At 43.3% G+C, this 22,517-nt stretch overlaps 1 protein-coding gene across 6 annotated transcripts in view; it reads right to left on the bottom strand.

Moving 5' to 3' along the window:
• Window positions 1-22,517, bottom strand: part of SIL1 (SIL1 nucleotide exchange factor) — a 296,046-nt gene that overhangs the window by 219,324 nt on the left and 54,205 nt on the right. The window contains exon 1 of one of the 6 annotated variants that reach the window (XM_073801852.1): window positions 14,949-14,995. The exons of the other annotated variants lie outside the window; for them this stretch is intronic. Coding sequence (XP_073657953.1) covers window positions 14,949-14,980 — 32 coding nt within the window. The 5' untranslated portion in view covers window positions 14,981-14,995. Of the gene's footprint in view, window positions 1-14,948; window positions 14,996-22,517 lie in introns of those variants that run through there. 6 annotated transcript variants of the gene reach the window in all.

Here is a 22,517-nt window from a genome sequence, read left to right on the forward strand (position 1 = left end):
AGCAAAGGTCCTCTATGTGAGGAACAGAAAGGAGGTCACTGTGGCAAGAACACGGAGATAGAGGGGGAGAGTGCAGGAAATGTGGCTGCCAAGGCAGGCAGGTGGGGATCTGCTCAGGAAAGGCCTATAACCAGGGTAGGGAGTTTGGACCTTATTCTAAGTATGATGGTAAGCCAGCAGAGAGTGAAAGGCAGGGGAGCTACATGGTCCTTAAGAACTTATTGTGGAAAGTTGGTAGCTTATTCCAGGACGTAGACTGACTTTTGAAAAAATTTATCTGTCCCCAGAAATTTCAAAGGGTTTCATTTCCCAAGAGACATGCTCAACTGTTTCTTAATCTATAAGTCATTGAAGATGTACTATGTCAAGGGCACTGTGCTGTTTTACATACATTATTTTCAACCAACACTATGAGTAGATATTATCATTTCCATTTTACAGATGAGGACACCAAAGTTCAGAGTGGAGGGGAAACGACTTGCCCAAGACCACACAGCATGTACAAGGCAGAGCCAGGGCTGGAACCCAGGTCAGTCTGACTCGAAAGAGCCGGGGCCCCCATCCACTTTGCTCTAATGATTCCCAACCCCTTTCTGTTTGGGGGGTGGGGGGAGAGACAATAGTTCTTTTGGGTGACCACTCAAATCTTCTGCTTATTGCTTTTCTTCTAACTTAAGCAGTCTCTCATATTCCCCAGTGAGGAACAAAGATTGGGGCCTGACTCCAAATATCTTCTCCAGGAACCTTCCCTAACAAACCAAATCCATTCTCACCATTCCGTGCCCTTGGCCAGCCTTTCTTGGCACCTGCGGTCCCGTCCATGGCTTCTTTACTTGATGGGGTATGAAGTCTTTGAAGGTACTATAATCCTCACCATTCACTGAGCACCTACCACATGCCAGGCTCTTGATGTACATTATCTCATTTCATCCTAACTGCCCCAGCAGGTGGGTATCAGCATACCTTATTTAGATGAGGAAACTGAGTCACAGAAATACTAGGACAGGGTCAAAAACTAGCAATTAGCAGAAGTGGAATTCTCTTTCTTCCTACAGAATGCAGTGCACACAGCTTACTAAATGGTGAGTGAATGAAGGGACATATAAACTCATCATGGCAACACCCCTACCCCCATGAATGAGGAAGAAAGCATGAACACAGGTCAGGGCCTGCACACTCTAGACCAACACATTTCATCTTCTCAGCCAATGAAGGCTCCGATTCAGAGAATGTAAAAGACTCTGTCCTTCCTCCACCCTCACTTCCACCCCCGCAGGAATCAAATAAATCAAATTAACTTTCTTCAACACCTCCACCAAATACAATCCCTTTACAAAGATCATTCCCCGCCCCACGCCCAAGACCACTGGGGGGTATTTTATTTCACCAATTTGGTACTAAACAAACCTTTAGAGAAAACACAACCCAGCCTATTTTTCATGGTCTCTTTTATGTCAACCACCTTACACAGTATTTTACAAAGGAAAAGTAGCAGCAACAATGGAGTGTTTCAAGAAACAAATAAAAAGGGCCAAGGCTATTCACTACCAGAAGTGGAAACTCAGAAGGCAACAAAAAGAGGAGGCTGCTCCAAATGGTGCAGTCCTAGCAAGAAGCAGGGCTACCTAACCAAGAGCTGAGCACCCCCACCCCCAAGCCAGGAGCAAACAGGAATCAAGGCATGCTGGAGGCTAGGGGCCCCAGGAGGAGGAAGAGGCCCACAGGGAGACAAAGCATCACCAAGTGGACATCTGATCAGGATCCTCTCTAGGGGACTCCTTGTTTTACTGAAGCATGACCACACAGAACAGCAGAAAAAGTGACCACAGGGACGTCCCTGGTGGCGCAGTGGTTAAGAATCTGCCTGCCAATGCAGGGGACATGGGTTCAAGCCCTGGTCCAGGAAGATCCCACATGCCGCAGAGCAACTAAGCCCGTGTGCCACAACTACTGAGACTGCACTCTAGAGCCCACGAGCCACAACTACTGAGCCCGCGTGCCACAACTACTGAAGCCCGTGCACCTAGAGCCCGTGCTCCACAACAAGAGAAGTCACTGCAATGAGAAGCCCGTGCACCACAATGAAGGGTAGCCCCTGCTCGCCGCAACTAGAGAAAGCCTGCGCACCACAACGAAGACCCAATGCAGCCAAAAAAAAAAAAAAAAAGTGATCAGAAAACTAAGCACCTCAAAGCCAGGTCATCTTTTTGCCATGCCCAGCATGGAAAACAAACAAAATTAGCCAAATAAACCATTTGGCTAATAAAAGTTACCACTTTTTATTCATCATTTACGTTGTGAAGGAAGCTAAGCACCTTTCATATAGTCTCACCAATACTTCACAACAACTACCCTGTGAGGTGGAAACTTATTATTATTTCCCAGTTAGAGCTAAGAAAACTATGGGTCAGAGAAGTAACCTGTCCAAGATCACACAGCTTATAAGTAGTGAAGCAGAGATTCTAACTAAGGTCTGCTCAATTGCAAAGGTCGTGCTCCTAACCACTATATGCAGCATGGCCTTCCAGCTGAGTAAGTGAAAGGAGCAGTGGCCAAGGCTACAGTACTGCTGAGGAAGGGCTCTGATCTAGGGTCTGGAACCACCTACCATGCACCTAACTCTTGGTCTGACAGCGTGTGACTCTGACACAGGCTTCTTTATACCACAGGTTCCTCCTGCATCTCAGTCTTCCTGGCTACACAGTGGGAAGAATGACTACAGCACATTTCCGGCCCTCCAGACACTGGCTGCTGCCAAGAGAGAACATGTGCACACCTGCATCAACCAGAACTGAGTGGTATACAAACTGCAGGTGCTGGCTTTGCTAACTTGGCACATCACATCTCAGGGAGGTGCCCGTGTCAGTGGCTTAAGCGGTACAAGGTGAAAGGGGAAGCCCTTGCTCAGTAGTGACAGCCAACACAGGGATGGCAAGACAGCAGGTTACAAAGTGCTTTGTTGCTGTCACATGTTAACAAGCGACAGGCATGAAACCTCCAGGCCTTTTTCTGGGAAGATGGAAAAATGCCAAATGCCAGTACTCTGAGCCACCACGTCTGCTGAGTGGCCAGGTGGTCCCAACAACACACTGACGGTGGGCACTGAGAGAGGACTTGACTCAGGAGGAACAAGGCAACATGGCATGGGGTCGATCTCAAGATTACCATTTAGCTGACTGAAGGAAAACAAGTAACCTATTACAGTGATGTTCCTTTTCTGGTCTTCATTCTCACTCTCTCAAAACCCATCCAATGTTCCATCTAACAGAGTGATCTGTTCATAGTGCAAATTCCATCATCTCACCACCACAACCACGACTAACAACCCTCCAAAGAACTCTTCTAGTAAATACAAAATGCCTTGCCACGGCTGAACAGGCCTGCCCTTGCCAACCCCTCCAACCTGACCCTGTACCCATCTCCTCTCACTCTCTGTGCTCTGGCCACATTTTATTTCAGTTCCCCACAGAAGTCATGCTTCTTTGCTCCCCACCCCCGCCCCCCCAGGAGGCTTTGTAAACGTTGGGCCCTCAACCTGAAATGCTCTTCAACCTCATGTCACTTTGCTTAGTAAACATCTGTTTGTTCTTCACAATTTAACTCAAACACCATTTCCTCAAGGAAGCTTTCCCTGATACCCTCTTAACCCCAGGATCAAGTCAAATCCCCTGTCAAATATTCTCATGGTACCACATTCCTTTCTTCCCACACATTTATTATAATCGTAATTTTACATTTATGTATATGGTTATAATTTGATTTGATGTCTATATTCCTCAATACTCTAAGCAGGAACTGTATATGACTTGGTCACAAGTGTATCTCAGGGCTTACTATAGTGTCTGGAATGTAACAGACACTATATATATGTTTATTGACTGAAAGAAAAATTCAGAGAAGGAAAATGAAGCTCTGTCCAAATCAAAATGGTTCTGCTTAGAGGAGCTGTTCTCCTCTTGTGACCTTAAGACGAACTATTCTTCCCCTTCCCCCTTTCTCTTGCCCAAATTTCTTTCAGAAGTTACTTTCTATATCCTGCCATGGTAGCCATAGTGATAAGCTGGCCTACAGCCAAAAATAGACTAAAAAGATATCACCTTGTCTGAGTACTCCAGGCTTCCAAAATAAAAGTCCACAGCAAAAGCCCAGGCATATAGAAATATAATAACCTTTACCCAGTAAAGAGACTGAGCCAAACAACTAGCAGCCTCTGCAAGAAACAAGTACTTCCCAAGGCAGGCAGTGCCCCCACATGACCCACCCAAACGAAAAAGGCGAAAGGAGCAAGGCTGCAGGCAACTGAGGCAGAAGCAGGGATACCATTCCCTGAAGGGATTTTAAACCCTATCTTTACTCCCTGGATAAAGCAGAGATGTGCCCAAACATGAAGTATCAAAAGTCCCCCTGAGAGGCAGCTTCAAAGTAGGTCTACAGATTGTGGCTCAGAGAAGCAACACCAGGGCCTGAAGAAACTCACATAAAGCTCTAATTGAGGCCAAAATTCCTTTTAGAAGCAGAAGGGTCTTGTCCTTGCCCTTCTACTCTTTAGGATAGGCAGGTGGGGGTGGGGTGAAGGAAGCAGAAGCATTTACTGAGCTCTGCTTAGTGGCAGCCATAGTGATAGGTACTTCAGAGACAGGGCTGTTAGTCAAATGAGACATAGATAAGCACATACAAAGTCAGGCAGGTGAGGCTCAGGGAGGTTAAACTTGTCCAACAGCTAACGAGTGGCAAGGTCAGGAGCAAACCCAGGTCTGCCTGAATCCAAACACTCTTTTCTCCTACCCCAGTGCTGTCTTTGTGGATCATCTATGAGCCCAGCTCTGCTCCTCACCCCTTCACCACCACCTTCCTATCCAGAGTGGGAATGCAGCTCCAGCAAGCTCTCTGGGTAAGGAGAGGCTATCTTCTGCAAGCACAGCCTCAATTAGTATGTACATATAAATGAGGTACACCCCACCCCCCAGGTATGGAATATATTTCACTGTAGGGAGTAGAGCTCATCACCTGTAGCTAAGAAGATGAGGCTGGATTTTCTGAAAATCCCAAATGGGCCCATAGGAATGAAGTCTCTCTGCCTTTCCTAGAACCCACTGCTGCTGGGTGCTAGGATGGTAAAACTTAAACCAAAGGATGGTGTATGCTCCATCACACCATGAGAAAGACAGTACCTTTAAGGCAGACAACCCTAGCTGAAGTTTCCATAGCCCCTCTAGCTATGCAGAGAGGGTAGCAACTCAATACCTGAATCATTCACATCCACACTTACAAGATTAAGCACCCATTCCCTGTGCTATAGTACAAGGTTAACCCTTCCCTTGCACTCATTACAGGATCTGCCTCTTATCAAATGCTATGCCAGCTGATTATTGTAACTATTATGCCATTATAATAACATTATTGCACTTTTTTCCTGCACTTAACATCTGTTGGCTGATAGGTTTAACTGGTACATAAGCAATAATTACTCAGTGCTCTCTCCTTTCCAACCGAGCCTCTAGTGTGACTCTTAAAGCTAAATCCAACTGCAGCAAATGCCCAGGCCCAGCAGCAGTGGGAAACATGGCTCATGTGGGCTCAACCACCATATTTCCAGCGGTCACAGTACCAGAAACAGAGGCTCTGCTAGGTCCCTAATTGTTGACACACTCCCCCATTCCTGGGAAGGTGATGGAATTTGGCGGAAACACCAAGCAGCAAGCAATTTATTGTTGAAAACCCCTACAGGGTCAGAGGAGTCGTGTACAGGCCTCAGTACTGCAGAGGGACAAGCAGTACCAAATCACAATGCTACACACCACAGCAAGAGAAGGAGGAAAGGAAAATGCATTTCTCCACTGGGAGCTCTCATATAAATGGTTCCCACAGAGCCATTCTGCCTGCTTCCCTATACACACTTCTTGGCAACTGCTGGTAAATTGGCAACAGAAAGAAGAAGAGGGAACAGAGGGCTATCTTCAGGCCCCATTTTGAAGCTAAGAAATCCGTCAACCTGGCTGCTGGGCCTTCTTCATGCAGAGCCCACCAGGGGCCAGGATGCAGCCTGGAGTCCAAAATGGAGAAGCAAGTCCCACTTCCAGTCAGCCGAAGCCCCTGACACAGTATATATATGTGACTATATATGTCACGCTATATATGACAAAGTAGAGAAAGATGTGAGATTCTATGACTACAGAATATCAATATGCCTGAATTACACATTAGCCTTATTAAAGAAAAGGCAACCCATAGCGAGGCTGCATAAAAAACACATGATAAAACAAACCCCACCAGGAGACCAGGGCTGCCCCTCCTTGTTCTCTACCCTGTAATACACAGGGCTCTATTTTTTTTTTTTTTTAAAGGCGGAGAGGGGGCGGAAGGTTATTTGAATTTAAATTACCCATGAACACTATAATCTGTGTGCAAGGAGAAAAGGAACATTCAAGAGTGCCAAGCGCAGGCCTTTGGGACATGTGTGGCCGAGGCAGTAGTAGCCCACAGGGCTTTCTCCTTCAGCCTCAGCTTGTTACTACTCTCATCACTTGGGAGCAAGCAAGCCAGCAGGCATGGCCCAGGCAGCACAAAGGGGCACTGTCTCCTAGGTCTAGGGAGAAGATTGTCCTCTCAGAAGGAAATTAGTATGAAGCAACAAAATATGCACAAGACCAGTCATCCACAGAAGTAACCCATCTGAGAAGGGAGTTTGGAAAGGTGTTTCTGACTCTCTCACCACTATATTCTCATGGCCAAGCAGTACCTGACACATAGTGGGCGCTCAGCAAAAAACTGTAGATTTGGGGCTTCCCTGGTGGCACAGTGGTTAAGAATCCACCTGCCAATGCAGGGGACACGGGTTTGAGCCCTGGTCCGGGAAGATCCCACATGCCACGGAACAACTCAGCCCATGCACCACAACTACTGAGCCCGCATGCTGCAACTACTGAAGCCTGCACACCTAGAGCCCGTGTTCCGCAACAAGAGAAGCCACTGCAATGAGAAGCCTGCGCACCACAACAAAGAGTAGCCCCCACTCGCCACAACTAGAGAAAGCCCATGCACAGCAACAAAGACCCAATGCAGACAAAAATAAATAAATAAATAAATTTTTTAAAAAAACCAAAACTGTAGATTCAATGGTAGCCAGAAAGCCTACTTAGGTTGCAACAGATTGAGGAGAGCTAGAATCTAGTTGTTCCTACTGTAACCTGTGGTAAAAGAATGACTGTGGTCTGCAAAGGATACAGAAAAGGGAATCTAGAGAATAAAAATGAATCTCTCTCCAATACATTCCTGGTGCCCGAACAGACTGACGAGTGTATTTTGGTCAGAATACAGATATAGCCCTAGAAGGACAATGCTGCGAGGAAAGAAGAGGAGAGGGAAGGAGACAGGGGAATAAATAGGATGAAATATTTACTGAGTGCTTACTATGTACATATCTGAAAACTCCGGGGGGGGGGTTACAAATGAAGAAATAGGAGCAGAGAGGTTAAATAACTCATCTCAAGTCTCACAGCTAGTATACCGTTTGAATCCGTGTATATCTTATCTACAGCCAAGAGCTTTCCACCATGCTTCACCTTGACGTCCTCCAGAGCTGAGTTGGCTCCCAGCTCACCTTTCCTATAGTGGAGACAATGCTCCTACCTGTGCACACAAATCAACTTGGTAGTCATGTTTCTCAGAGCTAATTAGTTAACTGAAACTGTGGCTTGATGGTCTCATGAATTTCATATGCTTAAGAGAGCCCACTGGAACTTAAACCTGGGTGAACTAGCTGAGTTTCCAGACCTGCAAAGCTGCCAAACAGTGAGGCCTTGACTAAGCCATCAGCTGGTACATACCTCTATAACAACTCTCTTCAGCATAGCACAGGTTAGGGTTAGGTGAATAAAGATAACCTGAACATGATCTCTGCATGCCCCCAATAAGTTCTCTTCAGAGATTGCAAAGGAGGTACCAGGAGCCTCTCCCACTCTGAGCTGTGTCAGTAATACACAGAATTCTCTTTGAAGGCAACCTTATTCTGATTTAAGTAAGAATAGAAAAGGTAAAAAGTCAAAGATTTCTGCTTAGTTCTTAGAAGCAGTTGAGCCTTCCCTCCATGGTGCTCACTGCCTCTCTGAAGCTTCCAGAGACCTTCCACACCCATGACACCAGGGGCAGCAGACTGGAAAGGGTAAGATGATTTTTTTTTTAATTAATTAATTTATTTATTTTTGGCTGCATTGGGTCTTCGTTGCTGCGTGCGGGCTTTCTCTGGTTGCGGCGAGCAGGGTAGCACTACTCTTTGTTGCGGTGTGGGCGGGGCCTTCTCATTGCCGTGGCTTTTCTTGTTGTGGAGCACGGGCTCTAGGCGCGCGGGCTTCAGTAGCTGTGGCACACGGGTTCAGCAGCTGTGGCTTGCGGGCTCTAGAGCGCAGGCTCAGTAGTTGTGGCGCATGGGCTTAGTTGCTCCGAGGCATGCGGGATCTTCCCGGACCAGGGATGGAACCCGTGTCCCCTGCATTGGCAGGAGGATTCTTAACCACTGCGCCACCAGGGAAGTCCCAGGGTAAGATGATTTCCAATGTTGTATTCTGAAGAGACCAGTGGTGAGTATCAGCCAGTGTTTCTAATGGAAGTGAATACCCTGGACAAACTCAGGGGAAACTAAGAAGTACAAGTACAAGAAACTAAGAACACACTGTCTCTCAGGGTTGTCTGTTTATTTCGCCTCCTGTATGAGGGCTTTCATCAGTTAAAATTGTTTTTTTCAATGCTTAGGGAAGCTGATGATTCACCCAGGTGCACAACAGCTGCTGGGAAGACCTGTGGGAAGGGACCACCCGGCAAAGGCAGGCTGTGTATGGTGAGGAGGGTCTCCCAGGACACTCCCAGGGAGTGCCCTACATGCCAAACCATATGTTGTCAGGATATTAATCCAAATCCATCTTGCACACTTTACAATGTTTACTCTCTCTGGGACATGGAGCATTAAATTATATCCAAGGACTACATGAGTCCTTCCAATTCTATTCCATACTTACTTCTTTGCTCAAAAGATTTGTAACCTGGAAACAAAGCCCTCTGCCTAATAGCAATAACACTCAGCAAAGAATAGAAAACCAGACTGTCAATTCAAGCTTCCCTAAAAGGTATCGCCCCAATGGAGCTTTAGAAAATGGAGAAACCTACTACTGACCCTTTTTTCCAGAGAAGACAGGCCTATGTAACTGAGATTCCTAAAGAGGGAAAAGCTAGAGCCGAAAGAGGAAAGAGAAAACACCACAGCTCCACCCCCTGCCCCTACTGCAACAGCTCTGAAAACCTGTAAGAGAATTCCAAAAAGAGAAGACTACCTCACTGCCATAAGAACTTAGAGCAAGGGGCATGAATGTAAACTAAGGCTACCCGGAACAGTCACAGCTCTACCCTGACTAGCTATATGGCCCCAAGTAAGTCATTCAGACTCCCCAAACCTCAATTTTTCACCTCTATAAAATGGGGATGTTGTAAGGATCAGATAAAACAATGTATCCAAAAGCCCTTTAAAAACAGTAAAATGTTGAACGTACTTTAGGCCTGATTGTCATTCTAAGACCCCTAAGTGAGAAACCCTAAAACACTTCTGGGGACCAGAGAAGCAAGGCTGCCACCTCTGAGAGGCAATCTACAGTGACTGGGTCTAGGTGTTTACAGAGAAACCCATGCTTCAGGACTAAAGAGAGAACAGAGAATTTGAAGAGATCAAACTTAGGTGTGCTCAGGTACATTAAAAAAATAACAATATATGTACATGGTTCAAATTAAAGAAAGCACACAAAGGTATACAATGAAAAGTCAGTCTCCCTCCTCTCCTGTTCTCCAGCCACACAGGGGGTCTCACCAGAGACGACCACTCTTTTCAGTTTCTCATGTATTCTTCCAGATATTCCTATTAGCTAGTTTCTACTGCAGATGAGGATACCACTGGTGGCAACACTTTCAGACCCGCAAGTAATACCAAGCAGTAAGCACTGCCATGGGCCCTTAGAGACTATGAAAAGAACAGGACAGCCAAAAGAAAGATAATGCCCTCCAAGAGGCTCCCTAGAGGTACAGATTTCCTTCTGGCTATTATACTGCTTTGCCCCTTGGCTGACCACATTTAGGCAATGATTTTGTACAATATATTTCCCTTTCCGTTGTGCTTGCTCATCCAGAACCCCTTCTCAGAGAAGCCATTAACAGGAATGGTCTCTGGGACTTCGCACTGTACCAGCCTGACCACCAGGCCCTTAGAAGTCGACAGAAGCAAGAACAACCAACAAACCTGCCTCAGCCGAGGCTGGGCAAAAAGAGCAAAAATCACGCATGTCCCCAGGACACCATCTTTCTGGGGACAGAATACAAGGGAGGATGAAGCCCAGACCATGCATGGTCTCTGCAGGACTCAGCTCAAGAAACTAAGTCAACTACCCACAGAAAGTCACAAGATGCTCTCTACCCAAGCTAGGCTTTCACCAAAACTCCCTCAAAAGCTTTCAGGTTATGCCCTCCCCTTCCTTTCTTCTTCCACAAGGAACTTAAATGTGTGAAATTTCAGCCTCTACCCAAAGGTCACAAATGGATAGTGTATAGGTCAAATCTATACCACAGATGTGCTTTGGTAGTCCTTGTGGATTTCACATTAAAATCTGGATTTCTAGCTTCTCTTGTAACATGAGATGACGAGGCCACTAAAGCCACACTCGCCCATGGCAATAATGGGCTGAGTAGCAGCTGTCCCCCATGGAGCTCATAAGCGCTCCGGTTTGACACAGCCCAACATTCCCTGCTGCCTCACACTGTTTCTGACCCGGCCCTGGAACATCTTTGAGTTGGAGACCCCTGGCCAATGAGTGACAGAGAAGGCTGATGAACTGGTAGGCAGAGGAATTGACCAAATGGCTGGATTCCTGGATTCAAAAGCATGTATTAAACACCCTCTGTGTGCCAGGAATTATGCTGGGGGCTGGGTACACAAAGAAGAAGAATGAGGGATGCAGTTTCTGCCCTCCGAGAATTTCTAATCAAGTTGGGAAGATAAGACTTACTCTAAAGAATCAGACTGTTTCACACAAAGGGCTCTGGGAGTTGAGTGTGCCAGACTCACTGTGATTAGGGATCAAGGAATATTTCAGGGAAGAATTGAGATTTGAACATAACTGTTAATCATTTCTCAGGCATTCATGTATTCATTCATTCAACAAGCATTTACGGTGTCCATGTTACACTCAGCATTATGCTGGAGACAAAATAAAGCATGCCCATGTCCATGAGATCCTCATACAATAAGAGACAAAGCAATGAACCAGGGTAAACTATGCTGAATTCTATAATCAAAGTGTTGCTATGGGGATACAGATGAGTAGGTATCAGGCAAGACTGACTGAAGAAGGTGGATCTGCAGCATAAAGTAGGAAACTAAGCAGAGAGTACTCTGGACAAAAGAACTGGCAGAGACGCAAACACGCGGAATGATTACAGGACCATGTGGATCAGTTTACCAGGAGCAAAGGGTATTGGTAATGGTACAGGATATAATTAAAGTGGTAGGACAGGGATACACCGTGATAAGCATGAACACCAGGACAACTGATACATACGGAATTTATTTAGCAACCAGTAAGTGCCACTGAAAGCTTCTAAACATGAGTGTTCTCCAATCTGCACTGTATTTAGGAAGACCCTAATGGGCAGTGGTACACAATGTCCTGGAGGAAGCCTAAGGAAAAGACAGGAGGAGGCTCCTATAAAAACTCAGGTACCGTTACAGGAAACAGAGGAAGCAGTAAGACTAGACGAGAAAGATAGTGCAGAGGCTTGTCCCAAATTTTAAGACAATGGCATTTCTTTGAAAACACTCTTTAATTTCTGGGGTTTGTTACCTATTCAGACTGTTCTTGCCCCCAAATAATGAGGTTTTACCCTACTTGCTTCATTCAGAGAAGTAAGGCACAGGCTATAGCTATGATGCTCAGGATTTTTAAAACCCCAGCTTGAAATCAATATAATGGGGGGCAGTAACTTCAGGGGCTTTTTCCCCACTCCCACCTCCATTGCTACACTGAACCAGTTGCAAATCTCACAGGAAAAGAGCCAACTTGAGCACAAAATCCGGGTCAGTGTATTTGACTATGCCCCTCTGACCTTGCACAAGGCCAGAAATGGGCATACAAATCAGAAGAAAGCTGTGACAGAAGTCAAAGTCCCCTTAATGAGCTAATGGCTTCATGTCTGGCTGAAAAGCAGAAGGCAAGAGACAAGAACACATTGCCTCAGAGGGCTGCAGGCAGACTCTGGACCAGCCAGCCCTGCTCCATTAAAATCACCATGTCAGACACTGCACAGGAAACGGAGTCCCCTGACTGGGGCAGCCAGTTAGAGAGAGCCTCAAAAAGGTGAGAACTAAGCCGAGTAAGGAAAGAGATGGCAGAGAAGCTGCAAACTTCCTTGCTGTTCAAAACTTTTAGTTATTTAGCATGAGCATGATCAGTGTGATTGATAGGAATAATAAGCCAACCAACAAACACAATGATGCGATGGTTAAGATCACACACTTGCCCAGTCAGCATAACTTACCCTCTAACCAGGTCAGGAACTGGAAACTGCTGTTGCTGTCATTATTGATAATAATATATAGAGCACTTATACTGTGCCAGCGGATGCACTTTCTGCAATTCTCAATTCAGTTACAAAAGTAGCTATTACTATTCCCATTCTACAGATTATAAAATCAAGGCTTGGAGAAAATAAGTAATTTGTTCACAATCTGAAATCTAATAAGTAAATAGCAGAGTAAGAAACCAAGCGAGCTGACCCATGACTGGGTTTTTTTTTCAACTGAAGTATAGTTGATTTATAATGTTGTGTTAGTTTCAGTACGTATATATTTATTCTTTTTCAGATTCTTTTCCATTATAGGTTGTTCGTTTGTTTGTTTTGGCCTCACCACACGGCATGCAGGATCTTAGTTCCCCAACCAGGGATCAAACCCGTGCCCCCTGCAGTGGAAGCATGGAGTCTTAACCACTGGACCACCAGGGAAGTCTCTCCATTATAGGTTATTACGAGATACTGAATATAGTTCCCTGTGCTATACAGTAGGTCCTTGTCGTTCATCTCTTTTATATATAGTATGTGTACCTGTTAATCCCAAACTCCTAATTTATCCCTCCTGGCCCCTTTCCCCTCCGGTAACCATACATTTGTTTTCTATGTCTGTGAGTCTGTCTTGTAAATAGGTTCACTTGTATCATTTATTTTAGATTCCACATATAGGTGATATCATATGATATTTGTCTTTCTCTGACTTACTTCACTTAGTATGATCATCTCTAGGTCCATCCATGTTGCTGCAAATGACATTATTTCATTCTTTTTTATGGCTGAGTAATATTCCATTGTGTATATATATGTGTGTGTATATATATATATATATATATATATATATATATATATATATATATATATATATAAAACACATCTACTTTATCCATTTATCTGTGTTGGGACACTTCGGTTGCTTCCATGTCTTGGCTATTGTAAACAGTGCTGCTACAAACATTGGACCCCTGAGTGGTTTTAAACCACCTGACATACCATTTATTCCTTCACTTTCTTTTTCTTTTAGAAATGTTTTAAAGGTTTGCTTGGATCACAAAATAAGGTCCACTGGTTCACTGGCTCCATTCTTTACAGAACACACAGCAGTCTGGCCTGGGAACTACTTCACTGTTTCTACAACAAGTGGAAACTTCAAATCTATTTCCTTTGGGATAAGAACAAAAGGAAACACACTTCAACATAAATAGGAGAAAAATCAGGGCTTCCCTGGTGGCACAGTGGTTGAGAATCTGCCTGCCAATGCAGGGGACATGGGTTCAAGCCCTGGACCAGGAGGATCCCACATGCCGCAGAGCAGTGAAGCCCGTGCGCCACAACTACTGAAGCCCACACGCCTAGGGCCTGTGCTCCGCCCCAGGAGAGAAGCCACCGCAATGAGCAGCACGCGTACCGCAGCAGGGGGTGGCCCCCCGCTCACCACAGCTGGAAGGAGCCCATACGCAGCAACAAAGACCCAACGCAGCCAAAAATAAATAAATAAAATAAATAAATTTTTTTTAAAAATCAGCATGACAGCCAAAAACCTCACTGGTGAGAGTTGTAAGATAATAAACAAGGCAGTCAGTGGAGGCAGGGCCTTCTCCCTCCCTAGAGATTTTTAACTGCAATAATATCTTGCATCTTTACAAGGCTCTAAATAATTCTAGCAACATCTATGGCCATCTTCTGTGAGCTCTCTGGCTTGAGTCTTGGCTCTGCCGCTAATACACTGGTGGCCCTAAAAAAAGTATATGGCCCATTTCACTTCTCTGGGGCTCCTTTTATCAGTAAAATAGGAACCAATGGAAAGCAAAACTGAAGCCCTGGGTGGTGACAGAACTAGAAGGGTACCTCCTCTTTACTCACCCAAGGAACCACAAACAGCCATCCCTTGGCTCTGAACAAGACTCAGTCCTGATGTTTGCAATGAACTTGATATAAAGACCCCCTAGGATGATCTCTTCCAGCACAGAAATACCGTGAATTTATACTTTAGCAGCTGGGCCCAGGGGTGGAGACTTTGCTTCACGAATATAATCAAATTCAACCCTCATGAGTATGAGATGCAAAGGGTCACAAAATCAACATTAAAATCCTTCCTAAGGAGCTGGCCTTTTATGCTTCCAATGTCTACTACTCACTGGATTCAAAGCATGACCAATCAATGTTTTCTGTATTGACTGTCCTACTTTATGTTTCTTCCACTGAACTAAAGCCTGCTAGTTTTCTACAGTTTGGTCAGACAGATGCCCTCCTTGGGAGGCTCATAGAAATGAGAGGCATAAGCATGAAACTATTCACAAATGTAAAGAGACGTCCATTTAAAAGTCCACTGGCATCAGCCTTCCTCACCAGACCTTTGGGATGCATCTCTCATTCTTCTTCCCATTTCTAGAACTCCTCTCTCTCACAAGACAGAAAGGGCAGACAACTTGCAGAAAGGGAAGTGGCAAGACATGGATCAATTCATTGACTGCTGTACGTTTCTCTACCTGTGATGATAATAAGTGGTAATTAAAAGGCATAATCAAGAATACTTTCAGTCAAGCACTCCCTCTGGCAAGAGCACCAGAATCACAACTAACTGCTGAACAATCATTGCCAGGAAGACACCGGAACTCACCAAATAAGATACCCCATATCGAAAGACAAAGGAGAAGCCACAATGAGACGGTAGGAGGGGCACAATCACAATAAAATCAAATCTCGTAACTGTTGGGTGGGTGACTCACAAACTGGAGAACACTTATACGACAGAAGTCCACCCACAGGAGTGAAGGTTCTGAGCCCCACGTCAGGCTTCCCAACCTGTGGGTCCAGCAATGGAAGGAGGAATTCCTAGAGAATCAGACTTTGAAGGCTAGCAGGATTTGACTGCAGGACTTCAACAGGACTGAGGGAAACAGAGACTCCACTCTTAGAGGGCAAACAAAAAGTAGTGTGTGCATTGGGACCCAGGGGAAGAAGCAGTGAACCCATAGGAGACTGAACCAGACCTACCTGCTAGTGTTAGAGGGTCTCCGGCAGAGGCAAGGGGTGGCTGTGGCTCACCATGAGGACAAGGACACTGGCAGCAGAAGTTCTGGGAAGTACTCCTTGGTGTGAGCCCTCCCAGAGTCCGCCATTAGCCCAACCAAAGAGCCGGGTAGTCTCCAGTGTTGGGTCGCCTCAGGCCAAACAACCAACAAGGAGGGAACCCAGCCCCACCCATCAGCAGACAAGCAGATTAAAGTTTTACTCAGCTCTGCCCACCAGAGCAACAGCCAGCTCTACCCACCAGAGCACCAGCCAGCTCTACCCACCACCAGTCCCTCCCATCAGGAAACTTGCACAAGCCTCTTAGATAACCTCATCCACCAGAGGGCAGACAGCAGAAGCAAGAAGAACTACAACCCTGCAGCCTGTGGAACAAAAACCACATTCACAGAAAGACAGACAAATGAAAAGGCAGAGGACTATGTACCAGATGAAGGAACAAGATAAAACCCCAGAAAAACAACTAAATGAAGTGGAGATAGGCAACCTTCCAGAAAAAGAATTCAGAATAATGATAGTGAAGATGATCCAGGACCTCGGAAAAAGAATGGAGGCAAAGACTGAGAAGAGGCAAGAAATGTTTAAGAAAGACCTAGAAGAATTAAAGAAGAAACAAACAGAGATGAACAATACAATAACTGAAATGAAAAATACACTAGAAGGAATCAATAGCAGAATAACTAAGGCAGAAGAACGGATAAGTGACACGGAAGACAAAATGGTGGAATTCACTGCCGCGGAACAAGATTAAAAAATAATAATAATGAAAAGAAATGAAGACACCCTAAGAGACCTCTGGGACAACAATAAACGCACCAACATTCGCATTACAGAGGTCCCAGAAGGAGAAGAGAGTGAGAAAGGACCCGAGAAAATATTTGAAGAGATTATAGTCGAAAACTTCCCTAACATGGGAAAGGAAATAGCCACCCAAGTCCAGGAAGTACAAAGAGTCCCAGGCAGGGTAAACCCAAGGAGAAACACGCCAAGACACATAGTAATCAAACTGACAAAAATTAAAAACAAAGAAAAATTATTGAAAGCAACAAGGGAAAAACGACAAATAACATACAAGGGAACTCCCATAAGGTTAACAGCTGATTTCTCAGCAGAAACTCTACAAGCCAGAGGGAGTGGCATGATATATTGAAAGCTATGAAAGGAAAGAACCTACAACCAAGATTACTCTACCTGGCAAGGATCTCATTCAGATTCCATGGAGAAATCAAAAGTTTTACAGACAAGCAAAAGCTAAGAGAATTCAACACCACCAAACCAGCTCTACAGCAAATGCTAAAGGAACTTCTCTAAGTGGGAAACACAAGAGAAGAAAACGACCTACAAAAACAAACCCAAAACAATTAAGAAAATGGTCATAGGAACATACATATCGATAATTACCTTAAACGTGAATGGATTCAATGCTCCAACCAAAAGACACAGGCTTGCTAAATGGATACAAAAGGAAGACCCATATATACGCTGTCTACAAGAGACCCACTTCAGACCTAGGGACACATACAGACTGAAAGTGAGGGGATGGAGAAAGATATTTCATGCAAATGGAAATCAAAGGAGAGCAATACTCATGCCAGATAAAACAGACTTTAAAATAAAAAATGTTACAAGAGACAAGGAAGGACACTACATAATGACCAGGGGATCAATCCAAGAAGATATAACAATTATAAATATACATGCACCCAACATAGGAGGACCTCAATACATAAGGCAACTGCTAACAGCTATAAAAGGGGAAATCGACAGTAACACAATAATAGTGAGGGACTTTAACACCTCACTTACACCAATGGACAGATCATCCAAACAGAAAATTAGTAAGGAAACGCAAGCTTTAAACGACACAACAGACCAGACAGATTTTTTTTTAATTCCTAATTAGCAATTCTTTCTTTCTTTTCTTTCTTTCTTTCATTCTTTTCTTTCCTCCTTCCCTCCCTCCCTCCCTCCCTCTCTCTTTATGGATGCATTGTGTCATCATTTATTTACAGGAAGCCCCAACCAGATAGATTTAATTGATATTTATAGGACATTCCATCCAAAAACAGCAGATTAGGGCTTCCCTGGTGGCGCAGTGGTTAAGAGTCCGCCTGCCAATGCAGGGGACATGGGTTCCAGCCCTGGTCCGGGAAGATCCCACATGCTGTGGAGCAACTAAGCCCATTGCCACAACTTTGACCCTGCACTCTGGAGCCCATGAGCCACAACTACTGAGCCCACGTGCCACAACTACTGAAGCCTGTGTGCCTAGAGCTCATGTTCCACAACAAGAGAAGACACCACAATGAGAAGCCCACGCACCACAACGAAGAGTAACCCCGGCTCACTACAACCAGAGAAAGCCCTCGTGCAGCAACGAAGACCCAGAGCAGCCAAAAATAAAATAAATAAATGAATAAATTTATTTAAAAAAACAGCAGATTACACATTCTTCTCAGGAGTACACAGAAATTCTCCAGGACAGATCACATCCTAGGTCACAAATCAAGCCTCAGTAAATTTAAGAAAACTGAAATCATATCAAGCACATTTTCTGACCACAACACTATGGGACTAGAAATCAATTACAGGGAAAAAAACATAAAAAACACAAATACATGGAGGCTAAACAATACATTACTAAATAACCAACAGATCACTGAAGAAATCAAAGAGGAAATCAAAAAATACCTAGAGACAAATTACAACAAAAAAACGATGATCCAAAACCTATGGGATGCAGCAAAAGCAGTTCTAAGAGGGAAGTTTATAGCAATACAAGCCTACCTCAAGAAACAAGAAAAATCTCAAATAAACAATCTAACCTTACACTTAAAGGAACTAGAGAAAGAAGAACAAACAAAACCCAAAGTTAGCAAAAGGAAAGAAATCATAAAGATCAGAGCAGAAATAAATGAAATAGACAAAGAAAACAATAGCAAAGATCAATAAAACTAAAAGCTGGTTCTTTGAGAAGATAAACAAAATTGATAAACCATCAGCCAGCCTCATCAAGAAAAACAGGGAGAGAACTCAAATCAATAAAATTCGAAATGAAAACGGAGAAGTTACAAGAGACACCACAGAAATACAAAGCATCCTAAGAGACTACTACAAGCAACTCTATGCCAATAAAATGGACAACCTGGAAGAAATGGACAAATTCTTAGAAAGGTATAACCTTCCAAGATTGAACCAGGAAGAAATAAAAAATATGAACAGACCAATCACAAGTAATGAAATTGAAACTGTGACTAAAAATTTTCCAACAAACAAAAGTCCAGGACCAGATGGCTTCACAGGTGAATTCTATCAAACATTTAGAGAAGAGCTAACACCCATCCTTCTCAAACTCTTCCAAAATATATAAGAGGGAGGAACACTCCCAAACTCATTCTATGAGGTCACCATCCCCATGATACCAAAACCAGACAAAGACACTACAAAAAAAGAAAATTACAGACCAATATCACTGATGAATATAGATGCTAAAATCCTCAACAAAATACTAGTAAACAGTATCCAACAACACATTAAAAGGATCATACACCATGATCAAGTGGGATTTATCGCAGGGATGCAAGGATTCTTCAATATATGCAAATCAATCAATGTGATACACCATATTAACAAATTGAAGAATAAAAATCATATGATCATCTCAACGGATGCAGAAAAAGCTTTTGACAAAATTCAACACCATTTATGATTAAAAACTCGCCAGAAAGTGAGCATAGAGGGAACCTACCTCAACATAATAAAGGCCATATATGAAAAAACCACAGCAAACATCATTCTCAATGGTGAAAAACTGAAAGCATTTCCTCTAACAAGACAAGGATGTCCACTCTCGCCACTATTATTCAACATAGTCCTGGAAGTCCTAGCCATGGCAATCAGAGAAGAAAAAGAAATAAAAGGAATCCAAGTCAGAAAAGAAGAAGTAAAACTGTCACTGTTTGCAGATGACATGATACTATACATAGAGAATCCTAAAGATGCCACCAGAAAACTACTACAGCTAATCAATGAATTTAGTAAAGTTGCAGGATACAAAATTAATGCACAGAAATTCTTGCATTCCTGTACATTAATGATGAAAAATCTGAAAGAGAAATTAAGAAAACACTCCCATTTACCATTGCAAAAAAAAGAATAAAATACCTAGGAATAAACCTACCTAGGGAGACAAAAGACCTGTATGCAGAAAACTATAAGACACTGATGAAAGAAATTAAAGATGATACAAACAGATGGAGAGATATACCATGTTCTTGGATTAGAAGAATCAATATTGTGAAAATGACTATACTACCCAAAGCAATCTACAGATTCAATGCAATCCCTATAGAATTACCAATGGCATTTCTTACAGAACTAGAACAAAAAAATCTTAAAATTTGTATGGAGACACAAAAGACCCAGACTAGCCAAAGCAGTCTTGAGGGAAAAAAAACGGAGCTGCAGGAATGAGACTCCCTGACTTCAGACTATACTAGATAGCTACAGTAATCAAGACAGTATGGTACTGGCACAATAACAGAAATACAGACCAGTGGAACAGGATAGAAATCCCAGAGGTAAACCCAAGCACCTATGGTCAACTAATCTATGACAAAGGAGGCAAGGATATACAATGGAGAAAAGACAGCCTCTTCAATAAGTGGTGCTGGGAAAACTGGACAGTTACATGTAAAAGAATGAAATTAAAACACTCCCGAACCCCATATACAAAAATAAACTCAAAATGGGTTAAAGACCTAAATTTAAGATCAGACACTATAAAACTCTTAGAGGAAAACATAAGAAGAACACTCTTTGACATAAATCACAGCAAGATCTCTTTTGATCCACTTCCTAGAGTAATGGAAATAAAAACAAAAATAAACAAATTGGACCTAATGAAACTTAAAAGCTTTTGCAAAGCAAAGGAAACTACAAACAAGACAAAAAGACAACCCTCAGAATGGGAGAAAATATTTGCAAACGAATCAACGGACAAAGGATTAATCTCCAAAATATATAAACAGCTCATGCAGCTCAATATTAAAAAACAAACAACCCAATCAAAAAATGGGCAGAAGACCTAAATAGACATTTCTCCAAAGAAGACATACAGATGGCCAAGAAGCACATGAAAAGCCGCTCAACATCACTAATAATTAGAGAAATGCAAATCAAAACTACAATGAGGTATCACCTCACACCAGTTAGAATGGGCATCATCAGAAAATCTACAAACAACAAATGCTGGAGAGGGTGTGGAGAAAAAGGAACCCACTTGCACTGCTGGTGGGAATGTAAACTGATATAGCCACTATGGAAAACAGTATGGAGGTTCCTTAAAAAACTAAAAATAGAACTACCATATGACCCAGCAATCCCACTACTGAGCATATACCCAGAGAAAACCATAATTCAAAAAGACACATGCACCCCAATGTTCACTGCAGCACTATTTACACTAGCCAGGTCATGGAAGCAACCTAAATGGCCATCAACAGACGAATGGATTAAGAAGATGTGGTACATATATACAATGGAATATTACTCAGCCATAAAGAAGGAATGAAATTGGGTCATTTATAGAGACATGGATGGATCTACAGACTGTCATACAGAGTGAAGTAAGTCATAAAGGGAAAAGCAAATATCGTATGTTAATGTATATGTGTGGAACCTAGAAAAATGGTACAGATGAACTGGTTTGCAGGGCAGAAATAGAGACACAGATGTAGAGAACAAACGTATGGACACCAAGGGGGGAACGTGGCGTGGGGGTGGTGGTGGTGGGATGAATTGGGAGATTGGGATTGACATATATACAGTAATATGTATAAAATCGATAACTAATAAGAACCTGCTATATAAAAAAATAAAATTAAAAAAATTTAAAAAAAAAAAAGAATGCTTTCAGTCAAGACAGCCAGCAAGCAGACCTCATAAATATACCCCTTCCCATTTCTGTGTAAATATGACATGTGACATGGGCTAAACATCAGACACTACCCAAAGGCTCCAATTTCTAGACCAGGAACACCTGGGCTCAGCTGTGAGCAAGGCCAAGGAGGCACCAGAGAAGCAAATGTAAAGAATAAATTCAATTCCTGCCTCTTTGGAGAAGTCCAAGTAAAAATATCCCTCCTACCTCCACCCATATTCCATTTCTTTCCGAATCTCTTAACATCATTAGGCTTTGAGGCAGACAGTATAGAATAACTTCAGAAAGGGACAAACAACTTCTGCTCTGAATTATTAAGAACATCAATAAGCAAAAAAATAAACATCATTCTTACTAATCCTCATGATTACAAACATCTAATGGCCAATGAGTTTACTGGGCCTGCTACACCCATTTGTTTATACCCTGTACATAACATGCTCAGTGATTAGAAACAGCTCTGCTGGTTGGAAAATGGAACTAGTAAGGACAAATCCACAGCTCTGACCCTCCTAAAAGCCAGCTAGCTCCAATCTTTGCATGACAGCCATTAGCTAGAGCCAGCCATCTCATAAGAGGCCCAAACAGAAGAGGGTAACAAAGGCACTATCCCTAAGGCATCTGCAACATGTAAGACATTACTCAGTGACCTCTTCAACAGCAGGAACTCTCTTTTCACAACATTTTTCATTGGGCTTGGCACCTAGTAGGGCCTTGAGAAAATAAGTTGAATGGCTGATTATCCTGCTGATGATTGCAGACTCCTGAGGAGTGGGGATGGGCAGCAGAGTCAACAAAAACAGCTCTAGAATCAGAACTGGATTTAAAGACTGACTACACCAAACTTTTTGACCTTGACCAAATCACTTAACCTCACTAAGCTTCAGTTACTTCATCTGTAAAATGGGGATAATACCAACTATCTTACAAGGTTGATGTGAGGACTGAA

This window comes from Tursiops truncatus, chromosome 3 (assembly GCF_011762595.2).
Source record: "Tursiops truncatus isolate mTurTru1 chromosome 3, mTurTru1.mat.Y, whole genome shotgun sequence".
NCBI classification, from domain to species: domain Eukaryota; kingdom Metazoa; phylum Chordata; class Mammalia; order Artiodactyla; family Delphinidae; genus Tursiops; species Tursiops truncatus.